General features: G+C 52.2%; 2 protein-coding genes across 2 annotated transcripts; both read left to right on the top strand.

Annotated features, from left to right (window-relative positions):
- Positions 1–26: 26 nt before the first annotated feature.
- Positions 27–3040, top strand: KLK10 (kallikrein related peptidase 10; the record flags this gene model as incomplete). The annotated part of the gene is made up of 5 exons (XM_082607830.1): positions 27–117; positions 823–1006; positions 1721–1992; positions 2180–2313; positions 2888–3040. 5 exons carry the CDS (start codon positions 27–29, stop codon positions 3038–3040), a joined length of 834 nt encoding a protein of 277 aa, XP_082463956.1.
- A 5272-nt stretch (positions 3041–8312) lies between these two features.
- LOC309795461 (kallikrein-9-like) lies at positions 8313–14246 on the top strand (the record flags this gene model as incomplete). The annotated part of the gene is made up of 5 exons (XM_082607833.1): positions 8313–8355; positions 8531–8687; positions 11607–11872; positions 13555–13691; positions 14094–14246. 5 exons carry the CDS (start codon positions 8313–8315, stop codon positions 14244–14246), a joined length of 756 nt encoding a protein of 251 aa, XP_082463959.1.
- Between the last annotated feature and the right edge of the window lie 26 nt (positions 14247–14272).

Here is a 14272-nt window from a genome sequence, read left to right as displayed (position 1 = left end):
CCTCCCCCCCAGCCTAGGTCCTGGCCATGAGACCCTCACACCTCCACCTCTCCGCCGCCTCCGGCCCTTGGGGCCTCGAGAACCTTCTGCTGCCGCTACTGATGGCGCAACTCTGGGGTAAGGCCGGGGACAGGGCCCGGCGGGAAGCGCCGGACACCGGGGGCGATGGCAGAGTGGGCTTTTATCACCAAGCCCCGCACACTTCTCCTCCCCTTGGGACCCCAGCACTCACCCACAGGTCCGGAGAAGCCCAGCCCCAAGTCAGACCCGCCCCTCTTCTAGCTCCGCCCTAGGTATCCCGCCCCCTTCACTCTTCCGGGATCCGTACTCCCCCTTTCTCCTCGCCGCGTCCTTTCCCCGCCCCTTCTTACTTCGCCCGATTTTACCCCAAGTCTTGCCTTAGCGTCCTCTGCCCTCGCCCCTTCTTCCGGCGAGTTGCGTTATTCCCACCCCTACTTTCACCCACCAGGAGCTGCTTTCTATCCCCGCCCCTTTCCGCCCCGCCCGCCTTAGCCCCGCCCCCTTCTGCCCCGCCTTGTTGCCTTCCTGACCTCGTGAAGCTCTCTGCAGCGTCCCTGCTCCTCCAGACCTAACCTGTTAGGCCTCCTTACTCCATTCTTATCCCCGCCTCCTTGCCCTTTCACGCCGTTCTTCTCCGCCCACTTCCATTCGGTTCCTTCGGGATCCCCAGTTTCCACACACACCCTCGAGTTAAGGCTGTGCCCCCCCGAAGCCCCGTCCCATAGCCCCACTCGGATCCCACACCCAGTGCTTGCCCTGCTGTCCTGCCTGCTCTGATCTCCACCTCTTTTCTTTCTCCAGTCGCGGAGGCTCTGCTGCTCCCCGGAGCCGACACGCCCTCGAGCCCCCTGGCCTCCGGCGCCCCTTGCCCTCACAGGTCGCAGCCCTGGCAGGTGTCCCTCTTCGATGGCTTCTCGTTCCACTGCGCCGGCGTCCTAGTGGACAGGAGTTGGGTGCTCACGGCTGCGCACTGCGGGAACAATAAGTAGGAAGAGCTCCTCAGGGACGCTACGGAGGGGCTATGGAGGCAGGCCCCGGGGAGGGGGCAGGAAGGGCTGGGGTACTTGAGGGTATGGAACTGCCAGCTCGATGTGGGGTCGGTCCTGGAGGGCTTCCTGTAAGAGGAGAGGTGGGGTTGTGCTGTGGCCACGAGGGGGCAGTGTGGTCTTTCTCAGCGTTTCTGGGCCCATCCAGAGCCACTGACCAGCTGATTCTGCTAGGGTTCCATTTAGCTGTAGATAGTTGTGTGCAGCAGATAGAAGTCAGGATCTGGTGTGGTTAGGACTTCAGAACTGAAAGAAATTGTTCTTCTCGTGAGTCCCCACTGAGGGAGGAAGAAAAGGGTAGGTTTACCAAGGTAGACCCTCTGCTCTCAATTCCTGCAGAACTTAGGGACCCAAACACCTGATCGTTCTTCCCCATGTTCCCCCAGATCAGGTCTCCAGCTCCTTCTCCCCTACCCACTCCCCCCTCAGACCCAGGAGTCTGGGTCCCCAGCCCTCTCCTCGATCAGATCCAAGAATCTAGGCCTCCAGCCCCTCCTCCCTCAGACCCAGGAGTCCCAGCCCCCAGGTCCCTCCCCTGCCAGGACCCAAGTGTCTATCCCCACCCCACTGCCTGTACCCTCCTTCCCAGGGACTCAGGCTTCAGTCTCAGTCCCAGTGAAGGCTTTGCATCCATAAGACTCTTCCCTCCCCAGGCCTCTGTGGGCTCGAGTTGGGGATGACCACCTGCTGCTTCTCCAGGGGGAGCAGCTCCGCAGGACCTCTCTTCCTATTATCCACCCCAAGTACAAGAGCTCGGGCCCCATCCTGCCCGGGCGAACAGATGAGCATGACCTCATGCTCCTGCATCTGACCTGGCCCGGTGTGCTGGGGTCTCGAATCCAGCCTCTACGCCTGCCCGATCGCTGTGCCCAGCCCGGAGACCAGTGCCAGGTCGCTGGCTGGGGCACCACAGCCTCCCGAAGAGGCAAGAGCTGGGGGCCCTGGGGCCTGTATCCTGGGGAAGGAGGATGAGGGGCCTGGACTCCTGGGCCTGAGGGAGGGGGGTTTGGGAACCTGAGGCCTGGGTTGGGGACAGTCTGGGTATCTGGGCTCCTGGATCCTGGAGGATTGGGGGCTGGACCCCAGGATTACCTGATGTTTTCTCCCATCAGTGAAGTACAACAAGAGCCTGAGTTGCTCCACGGTCACTGTCCTGAGCTCCAAAGAGTGTGAGGTCTTCTATCCTGGCGTGGTCACCAGCAACATGATATGTGCAGGACTCACCAGTGGTCAGGACCCCTGCGTGGTAGGAACTGGCCAGAGGGTGTCTCTGACTCATGGGAGCAGCATAGGGAGGTTATGGGAAAACAGACATCCCCAACCCCATAGCCACTCCCAGCCCAATTTCATCCCCACGTCCAGCACTATCCCATTCCTCCCCCAACATCAACCCCATGTCCAACTCTACCTCCTTGGGTCCACCTTCTCATGCCCAGCCCTGTCCCCAAGTCTACTCTCAAGCCAATCCCCAGCCCTAAACCCCCTTCCCACCCCATCCTCAACCACATTCCCATCCTCAAGCCATGCCTAAACCCCTACCCCAGCCCCATCTCTAGATCCAGCTCCACCCCTCACCTACCAAGAGCTACAATCCCAGCTCCATCGACTCTCCATTCTCATCCCCCACCCAATGCCCCCAAACCCCAAGTCCACCTCCATCACACCCCCACGCCACCCCCAACCCCATCACAACCCCATCCCACCCCCAACCCAGCTCCAACCCTACCCAACACCCCCCTTCCCCATCACTACCCCAGACCCCCAAGTGGCAGCCTTTCCACTGGTGTATTTATTTGATCTCTCCTTCCTCCCACCCCCAGAGTGACTCAGGTGGCCCTCTGGTCTGTAATAAGACCCTTCAGGGCATCCTTTCATGGGGCGTTTACCCCTGCGGCTCTGCTCAGCAACCAGCTGTCTACACTGAGATCTGCAAATACCGCGACTGGATAGAGAAAACCATCCGCTCCAAGTGACCCAAAGGCCCTGCAACTGCTTCGCCATCTGCCCTCTTCCTCCTTCCTCCCCTCCTTCCCCCCGCAGACAGCTGGACACTCCCCCTCCCCCACTCAAACTTCTGTCGCCCATCCACACCTATTAACATCTCTCGTCTTCCCTCATGCCTCCTGCCCACTGCTGTTCTCTGCCCGCGTTGAAGCCAAGATGCAGAAAGTGGTGGCAAAGTTTTGTTCATGAGAAACCAGGAAGCCGGTGGTCACTAGTCTCTGAGAGAAGTTATCAATCACCCAACCTGGCTTCCTCCACCACTCCCTGCTGTGTGACTTTGGGCTAGCCAAGCATCTTCTCTGAGCCTCAGTTTCCTCACCTGGAAAATGGGAACAATGAAGTGTGTACCTCATAAACGTGTTATGAAGAGACTATAACGTGTGTGTGTAGATCGTTATCGTAATTGTCATGCAAAGTACTAACACAGTGGGTAGTGAGTTCTGATTAAATGGCAACAGGTCCTGGTGGGAATGTGTGTGATTTTGTGTCCTGGGGAGAAAAGCACAGGGGTACCCTACAATCCCAAACCCCCATACCATCCCCATCCCTCTGGGCTGATGGGAGAATTACATTCCTCACCCTCCTGTCAAGTTCCATGAAGCACCTCTTAACCACTTCCTTCTTCCCTCCCACTGTTTCCCATGTCTGGGTCTACCCAACATCTGTTCCTTCTGTCCCAGGAGGAACTGGGCTGTCTCTGAGTCATCTGGTACCTTCTGTGCCTTCCTGGGGCCACTGGAACTCAAGGGACCTCACCCTGCATCCATCTCAGCCTCTAAGACCAGAGCACCTCACCCCACTTCAGTTGCTAAGTTTATGCAAAGAAGCCCTCTGAAATTTAGAGGAAATTTTTTGGTTTCTTTGTTAGATCCATCCCCATCCCCTCACCTACTACCGGCTCCAATTCCAGCTCTACCACATCTCCATTCTCATTCCCTGATCCAACACCCAGACACCCTAAGTCCAACTCCATCCCCACCCCCATTCCAAATTGGCTTTGAAATTTTGTCCTGAAAATTAGGAGGAGGGGTTCTTGTCCTCTCCCTGAAACTGTCCCTGTGTAAATATTCCCATGCTAGGGGCTATTATACACAGAATCCAGGCAAAGCTAACAGAAGTGTCAGTGGCTCCACTTAGCCCAGACTTTGGAGTGGTAACATAAGCAGAACACATGCACAGTAGAAATTTTCCATCCAGCACAGGTTGTTTTGTCCACTCGCCCCCGCCCCCACTTTTTTTTTTGGTGAGGCTTGTGGAATTTTAGTTCCCTGACCAGGGATCAAACCCGGGCCCTTGGCAGTGAGAGCGTGGGGTCCTAACTACTTCCCTGTTTCCCCTTTCAAACACCAATTTATTTATTTATTTTAAAATACAGTATTTCAGTTTCATTTTATTAGTTTTATTTTTAAATATTTATTTATTTATTTATTTATGGCTGCGTTGGGTCTTTGTTTCTGTGTGTGGGCTTTCTCCAGTTGCTGTGAGCCGGGGCTACTCTTCGTTGCGCAGGCTTCTCATTGCAGTGGCTTCTCTTGTTGAGGAGCATGGGCTCTAGGCGCGTGGGCTTTAGTAGTTGTGGCTCGTGGGCTCAGTAGTTGTGGCACATAGGCTTTAGAGTGCAGGCTCAGTAGTTGTGGCGCATGGGCGTAGTTGCTCTGTGGCATGTGGGATCTTCCCAGACCAAGGCTCGAACCCGTGTCCCTTGCACTGGCAGGTGGGTTCTTAACCATTGGGCCACCAGGGAAGCCCACACCAATTTATTGAGCACCTGTTGTATGGCAGGCCCGATGCTGGGCACCGGGAACACAGTGGTGACCACAAGGTCCCTGCCCCACAGAGCCCACAGAAGACTGGGGCACAGGGTTTGAGCAGAGACTACACAGCTCTCTTCTGCTGACTATCCCCCCACTCCTATTAGCACACCCAGGAAACATCTATCAGGTTTATCAGCTGAGTTCATTATGCAAGAATCAGAAGTGAAGTAGGAACTTCACTAAGCGAAGTAGGAATTCAAAAACTCGATTCATTTTTTTTTTTTTTTTTTTTTTTTGCGTTATGCGGGCCTCTCACTGTTGTGGCCTCTCCCGTTGCGGAGCACAGGCTCCGGACGCGCAGGCTCAGCGGCCATGGCTCACTGGCCCAGCCGCTCCGCAGCATGTGGGATCTTCCCAGACCGGGGCACGAACCCACGTCCCCTGCATCGGCAGGCGGACTCTCAACCACTGCGCCACCAGGGAAGCCCTCGATTCATTTTTAAAGGCAATTCACCCATTCCTTTAGTCACATCATAAATGTTTACAGAGTCATGTCCTATTCCAGGTCTTGGAGATGAATCAGAGTGAGCCCTACCTTCAAGAAGCTGCTAGTCAGGTCAGGAAGCCTTAAATTCTTGTCATTCGGGTCTCCATTTAAAGGTCACTTCTTCAAGGAGGCCTTCCAGGATTGCCCTGGCTAAAGGGGTCTCCCCCTGTACTCCTCCTCCATGGCCACTAATCCATTGCTCTGTTTATTTCTTTTGCAGCAGTTGTTATAGCAAAAATGATCTCATTTATCTGTTTACTCCATAATGGTCTGTCCCCTACTTCCCCTCACCCAGTCAATGTGGGCAGGGACTCTGATTTATTCACTGTGGTTTTCTAAGCACCCGGTCTGATGCTTGACACACAGAAGGCATTCAACACATTGTTGAATTAACAAATAAAACAAATTGATCAGTGCTGTAACAGAAGGAGGCATAGGGTGCCCCAAGAGAGCCTAAGGACTCCTCCTGAAGGAATAAGGGAAGGCTTCTCAGGTGAGGGGATATATGCATGGGGTTTTAAAGGATCAGTAGGAGTTCACCAGGAAGAAAATATATTTCTGTAACTCACTGTGTGACTTGAGCAAAAAGCTTGAATGCTCTCTCTACCACAGTTATCCCCACTATGAAATAGAGATTGGTTAGAGAATTAAATGAGAAAGCATACATGAAATGTTTAGCCAGCTGCCTGGCACAGAGTAAACAGTCAATAAAGTTAGCAATCAAAATGTTCTATAGGGCTTCCCTGGTGGCACAGTGGTTGAGAGTCCGCCTGCCGATGCGGGGGACACAGGTTCGTGCCCCGGTCCGGGAAGATCCCACATGCAGCGGAGCGGCTGGGTCCGTGAGCCATGGTTGCTGAGCCTGCGCGTCTGGAGCCTGTGCTCCGCAACGGGAGAGGCCACAACAGTGAGAGGCCTGTGTACTGAAAAAAAAAAAAAAAAAAAAAAGTTCTATAAAGCAGTTAGTATGGCACTTAGCACATAGTGGGTATTCAGTCCCTGGTCTCGAGGACTTCCCAGTCTGCAGAGGGTATAAGGCAACTTCAGCCATGGATAATATGTATTATGATGGTGGCAGTGCAGGGCTCTATAGGTGAGGGACAAACATATTTATTGAATGCCTACCACAGTTGTAAGTGCTTCATATGTGTTAATTCACATAATCCTCCCACAACCCCAGTTATTATTGCTGCTTAATAAATGGAGCAACTGAGAGAGGTCCAGTGACTTACCCAAGGTCACACACTTAATAATTAACAGCATTGAGCTTTGGACCCACGTGGTCCAGTTCCACGGTCCATGCTCCAAACCACTAAATCACGGTGAGTTGTACACATTCAAGGGGAGCCCAGACCCAGCCTGATAACCAGGCTTACAGCAACAGAAAGTGGAAGAAGCCTGGAAGTGCCCAGGCTGGAAAAGATGGACTCTGCCTGGAGAAATCAGAGAAGGCTTCCTGGAGGAAGGGGCATTTAGGTTGGATCTTGAAGAATGAGTTGGAGTTCACTGGAAAAAGAAAGATGTGGAGAAAGACATTCACTCATTCAATTGACATCTCCTGAGGCCCCCCCATGATCCCAGCCCTGAACAGGGTGATGTGAGGGACACAGAGATGAGTCAGATCTGGGCTTGGCCCTCCAAGGGTTGCCCATCTGGTGAGAAGGAGGGATGGGGGGAGAGGCAGGAAAGATGAGGTGATGGGAAGGACAGTGGAAGGGAGGAGATGGGCGGAAAAAACAAGACCATGTTCTCAGGACTTAGTCAAGATATGGTGGCATTAAGAGAATGGGAAAAGTGCTTAGTTCCACCTAGGTTGGGCACCTGGATCCTTGGAGTGGTGAGGATGTGAAAAAGGAAGTAGGTTATGACAAGAATGAGTTAACCCTTGGAAAAAAAAAAAGGAGAGAAAAGGGGCTTCCCTGGTGGCGCAGTGGTTGAGAGTCCGCCTGCCGATGCAGGGGACACGGGTTTGTGCCCTGGGTCGGGAAGATCCCACATGCCGCGGAGCGGCTGGGTCCGTGATCCATGGCAGCTGAGCCTGCGCGTCTGGAGCCTGTGCTCCGCAACGGGAGAGGCCACAACAGTGAGAGGCCCGCATACCAGAAAAAAAAAAAAAAGAATGAGTTAACCCAGTTGGAACCGTGCTAGGAGAGGCCTCTGTCCTCACGGAAAGGGGCCCAAATCCCCAGTGCAGGGAGGGTTCTGTGGGTGTGTACACATGTGCAGCTCTCTTTGTGGTCTCTGCCACTCCAGACAGTGCTTCTGTCTCTCTTTCCTTATCTCATCCGGCATCCTTCAATGTCTTTTTATCTCCCTGTTTTGTTTTTTGTTCTTTCTCCCTCTTTCCCTGCCTCACCCCATCCTGCCTTCTTGCTTGCCTTCTTTGCTCTGAGTCCTGACTCTTTCTTCCACTCCTTGCCTGATTTCTGGGAGGTCTTTCTGTGTAAACCTCCAGCCTGCCCAGTGCCTTGGTCCCAGCCCACTGCAGCTACATTCAAGATAAACTTGCTTCCACCCCAGGACTCCACCGTAGGGATCTTCCTCCTTTCCCTCTTCCTCCTCCAGGCCACAGAATATCCTGTATGTAGATGCTGTAACCAGAAGTCAGGGTTACTGAGGGCCCCTTCCTCTGGTGAACCCCAGAAGGACTATACAACCCAGAGCCCCTCCCCCATTTAGCAGGATCCCTGAGCCCCTCCCCCATTTCGCAAGATTCCCTGATGCTGCAGGCCACCAGCTCATCCCGGCAAGTGGCCCCTCTGTACTGTCTTCCTTCCCAAGGCCCCCAGTCAAGGCTCTTGGGCTTCCCCCTCCCCTGGGGTATTTCCCAACCCAGATTAATCACCGGGGCAGCCCCAGGGAGGAGGAATATAGTATGGTATACCATAAAGAAGCACGGACTTGGAGAGCAGGCTCGAGGACCAAAGCACCCTGGAGGTCATGAGGCTGGGATTCATCTGTGCTCTGCTTTCTCTCCTGGAAGGTGAGGTTCCTGCTGTACTGCCATCATGCTGCCCCTCCATGGCTCCCCAGCGCCCCTCTACCATGCTCTTTGTGCCCCCAGGCGTCCACTCCTGCCCTCTAGGCATCCCAGCATCTGTCCCCAGCCCTCCCACCTGGCTCTTCACCAACCCTTCTGCCTCTCACCCCCACCCCAGGGCAAAGCTGGGCAGACAACCGAGCCATCGGGGCCAAGGAATGCCGCCCCAACTCGCAGCCCTGGCAGGTTGGGCTCTTCTTTCTCACCCATCTCTTCTGCGGGGCGACCCTCATCAGTGACCGTTGGCTGCTGACAGCTGCCCACTGCCGCAAGCCATGAGTGACCTGGGCGGGCCACTCTGGGGAGGGGCTGGAGGTCAGGAAAGGGAAAGAAGGCAAGGAGCCTCGTAGAGGAGGGAGGGAGCTGTGGACAGGAAGGGCTGAGCCTCCATTTCTGTTCCCCAAAGTTCAACTCTTTAGAATGACAAAATGCCCACTCTCCAAATTCTAGCGTCCAAAAGAATCTGTTGCTAAGAGTGTAAATTTTGCAACTTAGACTCTTAGAAGCCTAGACTCTGACCCAGAAAAATCCAGAGTTGTAGAACCCTAAAATCTTGGATCCAGGAGATGTTACATTCGCTTCACTAAATTGTAGAATCCTAGATTCAGAGACTGGTAGACTCTGAGAAGCCTGGAGCAGTGCTGTCCAATGGAAGTATAGCCCCAATCACACAGGAAAGTTTACGTTTTCTAGTAGACGCATTAAAAAAGGTAAAAAAGAGATGAGTAAAATTAATTTTAATAATAGATTTAACTTGCCATCTCAAAACATTATTTCAACATGTAATTATCAATTTTTAAATATTTATGAATGACATAGTTTACTCTTTTTTTTATACTAAGCCTTCGAAATCAGACATGTATTTTACAAGTACGGCATAGCTCAATTTGGACTAGACAGATATCAAGTGCTCAATAGTTGTGCTGGATAGCACAACCCTAGAATCTTAGATTCAACCTGTTCTAGCTAGGTTCATTGAGTACAGAAGCTCATATCTTAGAATCTCTGAATTACAGTATCCTAGAATACTGTGATCTGTAGAATTCTAGAATCTTGAACCAAGAGAATTCTAGAAGCTTATATTCATACATGTCTAGAATCTGGTGGATTTAGTATCCCAGCATGCTATCATTCAGGATTTCTAAAATCCCCAAAGTTTTAACCAAGAGAATTCAAGAGTTTCAAACTATTCGAATCCTAATCCTTACACTTCTAAAATCAAAGATTTCTAGAATTCTAGAATGATGAAATTCTTGTCTTATTATCCCAGAATATTAGAAGTCTAGGTTCTTTGTTTCCTAGATTTCATTCAGATAATTTAAAAATCCTAGACATTTATTTATTTTTGGCTGAGCCAGGTCTTGGTTGAGGCATGAGAGATCTTCGTTGCAGCATGAGGGATCTTTTTTTTTTTTTTAGTTGCAGCATGCAAACTCTTAGTTGTGGCATGCACGTGGGATCTAGTTCCCTGACCAGGGATCAAACCTGGGACCCCTGCACTGTGAGCGTGGAGTCTTAGCCACTGGACCATCAGGGAAGTCCCCAAAATCCTAGACTTTTTGATCCAGAGAAATCGAAAACATTAGAATCTCAAATTCATAAGATTCTAGAACTTGAGCTTCATAGAATTCTAAGATCGTGGATTTCTAAGCTGTTAGAATCTTAGAATTCCAGAATCTTAGATTCTGGGCATTCTAACAGAATTCTAGAATCTACCTGATGCAGAAATCCTTTTTATATTATCTGGGGAAAGGGGCCATCCCTCCTGTTTGATATTCTTCCCTCTAGGAATGAAGCACAGAGGCTATACAGGATGCTGTGTGAGAATTTCCCATCACGCATCACTCTATGCTGGAGCCTCTTTTAGCTCAGGCCTCTACATCAGGCTAGGAAAACAATGTTCAGATTTCAGCCCCAAAGACAAAGAAGGGGAGAAGCAGAAATATGGAGGTACAAGAGATTCAGGAACAGGGACAAGTTGGGGCTGGGAGGTGGGCTTGGGACTGGTTTCCCAGACACAGAAGCAAGGCAACAAGTTGACAGAGAGGGAAAAGGTAGAAATAACCCCTCATACTCTTCAAACCCTGAGTTCTCAGTCATTAGCCTCGTCCCTAATGTTAGAGCCAGAGTCTGGGGGATGGACATATAGACCCCTTGAGGGTCCCCAGCTATCCAGGGCATGAACCCAGAGTAGAACAAGTGGACTGGGACTGCAGTGAGAGGGCTTGAGGCTAGACCTCAGGAAGAAATGCATTGAGAGATGAGGGATTTGGCAGACAGGGAAAGCCTGAGCCTACAGATGACCCCCAACTTGGGGATTCTCCATATCTCACCCCTTCCATACACACACACCAAAGCACACAGAGCCACTCCCTACAGAAACCACCAGACCTGTGGGGGCAGGGGGTGGGTCTGTTTTTGGGTGGTAGGTGGAGCCTCCACCTGTCTCCATGGTTCCAGGGGACTCAGGTCACCACTAAGGCTCCAGGTGGGGCAGAGAGGAAGGTGTTTTACTTGACATGGGGCTAGGAAGAGGTGTGAGCTTTGGGGGAGAGCTACAAAGTTAGAGGTAGACAAAGAGATGGAGTAGGAAGCAGGGGCCCAGAGAGGGTGTGTGCCTTGCTTAAAATCACACAGCACTCTATGTCACACGAAGATAATAGGGGCCCAGAGAGGGTGTGTGTGCCTTGCTTAAAATCACACAGCACTCTGTGTCACACGAAGATGATAGGGGCCCAGAGAGGGTGTGTGTGCCTTGCTTAAAATCACACAGCACTCTATGTCACACGAAGATGATAGGGGCCCAGAGAGGGTGTGTGTGCCTTGCTTAAAATCACACAGCACTCTATGTCACACGAAGATGATAGGGGCCCAGAGAAGGTGTGTGTGCCTTGCTTAAAATCACACAGCACTCTATGTCACACGAAGATGATAGGGGCCCAGAGAGGGTGTGTGTGCCTTGCTTAAAATCACACAGCACTCTATGTCACACGAAGATGATAGGGGCCCAGAGAGGGTGTGTGTGCCTTGCTTAAAATCACTCAGCACTCTATGTCACATGAAGATGATAGGGCCCCAGAGAGGGTGTGTGGCTTGTGGAGAGTCACATAGCATCCTGGTGGACAGAAAAGAGGACAGGGGCTGAGAAGACACCTCACCTTATCCCACCTTGACCTCTGGGACCTGTCCAACAGGTTTCTGGGGGTCCGACTCGGGGAGCACCACCTCTGGAAATGGGAGGGTCCAGAGCAGCTGTTCTGGGCCAAAGACTTCTTCCCTCATCCTGGGTTCAACAAGGACCTCAGTGCCCAAGACCACAATGATGACATCATGCTGATTCGTCTGCCCAGGAAGGCTTTTCTGGGACCTGCCGTGCAGCCCCTCAAACTCAGCCAGACCTGCGTCTCCCCAGGCACCGACTGCCTAATCTCAGGCTGGGGGGCCACATCCAGTCCTAACGGTACAGCCTTGTCCACCACACACACCCTATGTTTCATGCCAGGGCTCTGAATCCCCTCTCTTTTTCTGTCTCTGCTTTTGCATCTCTGTGTTCTATCTATCACCTATCTATCTATCCATATATTTCATCAGATCTAAATGCTATAAATTATAAGATGCATCATTATTCTACAACCTGCTAAAAACGAGAAAAGGAAAAAAGAAGGTCCCATCTATGCTTGTATGACATCATTTACTCAAGGCACATCCTGATTTCAGAGATGTTTAAATGTGAAAATATATGCATCTTAGAATTGAAATAAGGTCTACGTCACTCAGAATCAGCAAATCCATTAGTCAAATTTGGCCCCCCTGGCTTCCCTGGTGGCACAGTGGTTAAGAATCCACCTGCCAATGCAGGGGACGTGGGTTCAAGCCCTGGTCTGGGAAGATCCCACATGCCGCGGAGCAGCTGGGCCTGCCTGTTGTGCCACAACTACTGAGCCTGTGCTCTAGAGCCCGCGAGCCACAACTACTGAGCTCACATGCCACAGCTACTGAAGCCTGCGCGCCTAGATCCCGTGCTCAGCAACAAGAGAAGCCCATGCACCACAACGAAGAGTAGCCCCTGCTCGCCACAACTAGAGAAAGCCTGCGTGCAGCAACAAAGACCCAACGCAGCCAAGAATAAATAAATAAAATAAATAAATAAATAAAAAAATTGGCCTCCCACAGCAGTACTGGTTTTCAAAATGTCTTGAAAAAAAGAAAAAACCCTCAGTTTGTTGCTGCCAACATTTAAAACCTGAGAGATTTTACATCAAAGCCAAGTTTCTGGATTCGCTTGAAAAATTCAAGACTGGCAATGCTGGGTTCATATTTCTAAAATAACGACCATTATTGGGTAGATTCAGTGGAGGCTGCCCCCTTCAAACAAGATACGGGTTCTGTGGTCCACTGCAGTGCACCCCAAGGGCTGCTGTTTCCCTACAAGGCCTCCTCCCCCCACTTTCCCTCTATTTCTATCTAGTCTCTCTAAATCTGTATCTCTGTCTCTGTCAGTGACCATCTCCCTATAAATGTCTCCTCCCCCTTTATCTCACTGCTTCTCCCTGGATATCTCTGGGTCTGTTTCTCCCTATTTCTTCATTTCCTCCTCTGAGAATCTCTTTCCCCTTAAGAGGTCTCTATCTCCTGCCAAGGTCCCTCTTTTTCTCTGTGTGAGTTATGTACGTATCTCTCCTTGTCTCTCTCTTTTTTTTTTTTTTTTTTGCGGTACGCGGGCCTCTCACTGTTGTGGCCTCTCCCGTTGCGGAGCACAGGCTCCGGACGCGCAGGCTCAGCGGCCATGGCTCACGGGCCCAGCCGCTCCGCGGCATGTGGGATCCTCCCGGACCGGGGCACCAACCCGTGTCCCCTGCATCGGCAGGTGGACTCCCAACCACTGCGCCACTAGGGAAGCCCCTCTCCTTGTCTCTTGACTCTCTGCATCTTTCTCTCTCTCTCTCTGGCCCTCTCCCCGTCATATCCATCTGTTTCTCTTCCATGCTGTGATTCTGTTGCTTTGTCACTTTCTCTTGTTTTTGTCTTTGAGAGTCTTATGCTGTGGCTCCATGGTTCCATCTTAGGAAAGTGGGGGGGGGGGGCGGTGCTGAGTGTGATGGAGACAGCTGCTGACCTTTTCTGGACCTCCTTCCCCAACAGTGCAGTACCCACTCACGCTGCAGTGTGCCAACATCAGCATCCTGGAGCCAAAACTCTGCCATCGGGCATATCCAGACCACATCTTCCACCACATGCTCTGTGCTGGCCTTTGGGAGGGTGGCCGGGGCTCCTGCCAGGTGAGACCTCCTCTGGGAAGGAGAGGGATGGGTATCCAGGGTCCTGGAGGAGAAGGGAGTTGGGGCCCCAGACTTTCCTGGATCAGAGCAAGGAAGGAGCTGGGAAACCTGGGTCTTGGGAAGGGGTGGGACCAGGGCCAGGATTCCTGAATCTAAAGGAGGAGGGGACTGGGGGTTGGACTCTATGTCCTGGGGAAAGAGCGGTCCACATTGCTGGGTCCTAGGGGGAGGTGGGGGCTATGAGCTTTTACTCCTGGGTCTGAGGGAGGAGGGACTGGAGACCTGGACTCCTGGGTATTGTAGGAGGAGGGAAGTGGGAGCTTCCTGAGAGGGAGAGAGTGCCTTGTGTCCTGTCCTGAGTAGACTGGCCTAACAGTTTCTCTGCTTTTCCTCCGCGCACAGGGTGACTCTGGGGGCCCCCCGGTTTGCAATGGGGCCCTGGCGGGTGTGGTGTCTGGGGGCTCGGAGCCCTGCTCCAGCCCCCGGCGCCCTGGTGTCTATACTAGTGTGTGCCACTACCTGGACTGGATTCGAAAAACCATGGAGGACAACTGAGACCTCGCGCCTTGGAGGAAGGGAGG

Source organism: Mesoplodon mirus (assembly GCF_964341445.2).
Source record: "Mesoplodon mirus genome assembly, chromosome: 19".
Taxonomy (NCBI): domain Eukaryota; kingdom Metazoa; phylum Chordata; class Mammalia; order Artiodactyla; family Ziphiidae; genus Mesoplodon; species Mesoplodon mirus.
Note: the sequence above shows the minus strand (reverse complement) of the source record. Positions and strands in the feature narration are given on the sequence as shown.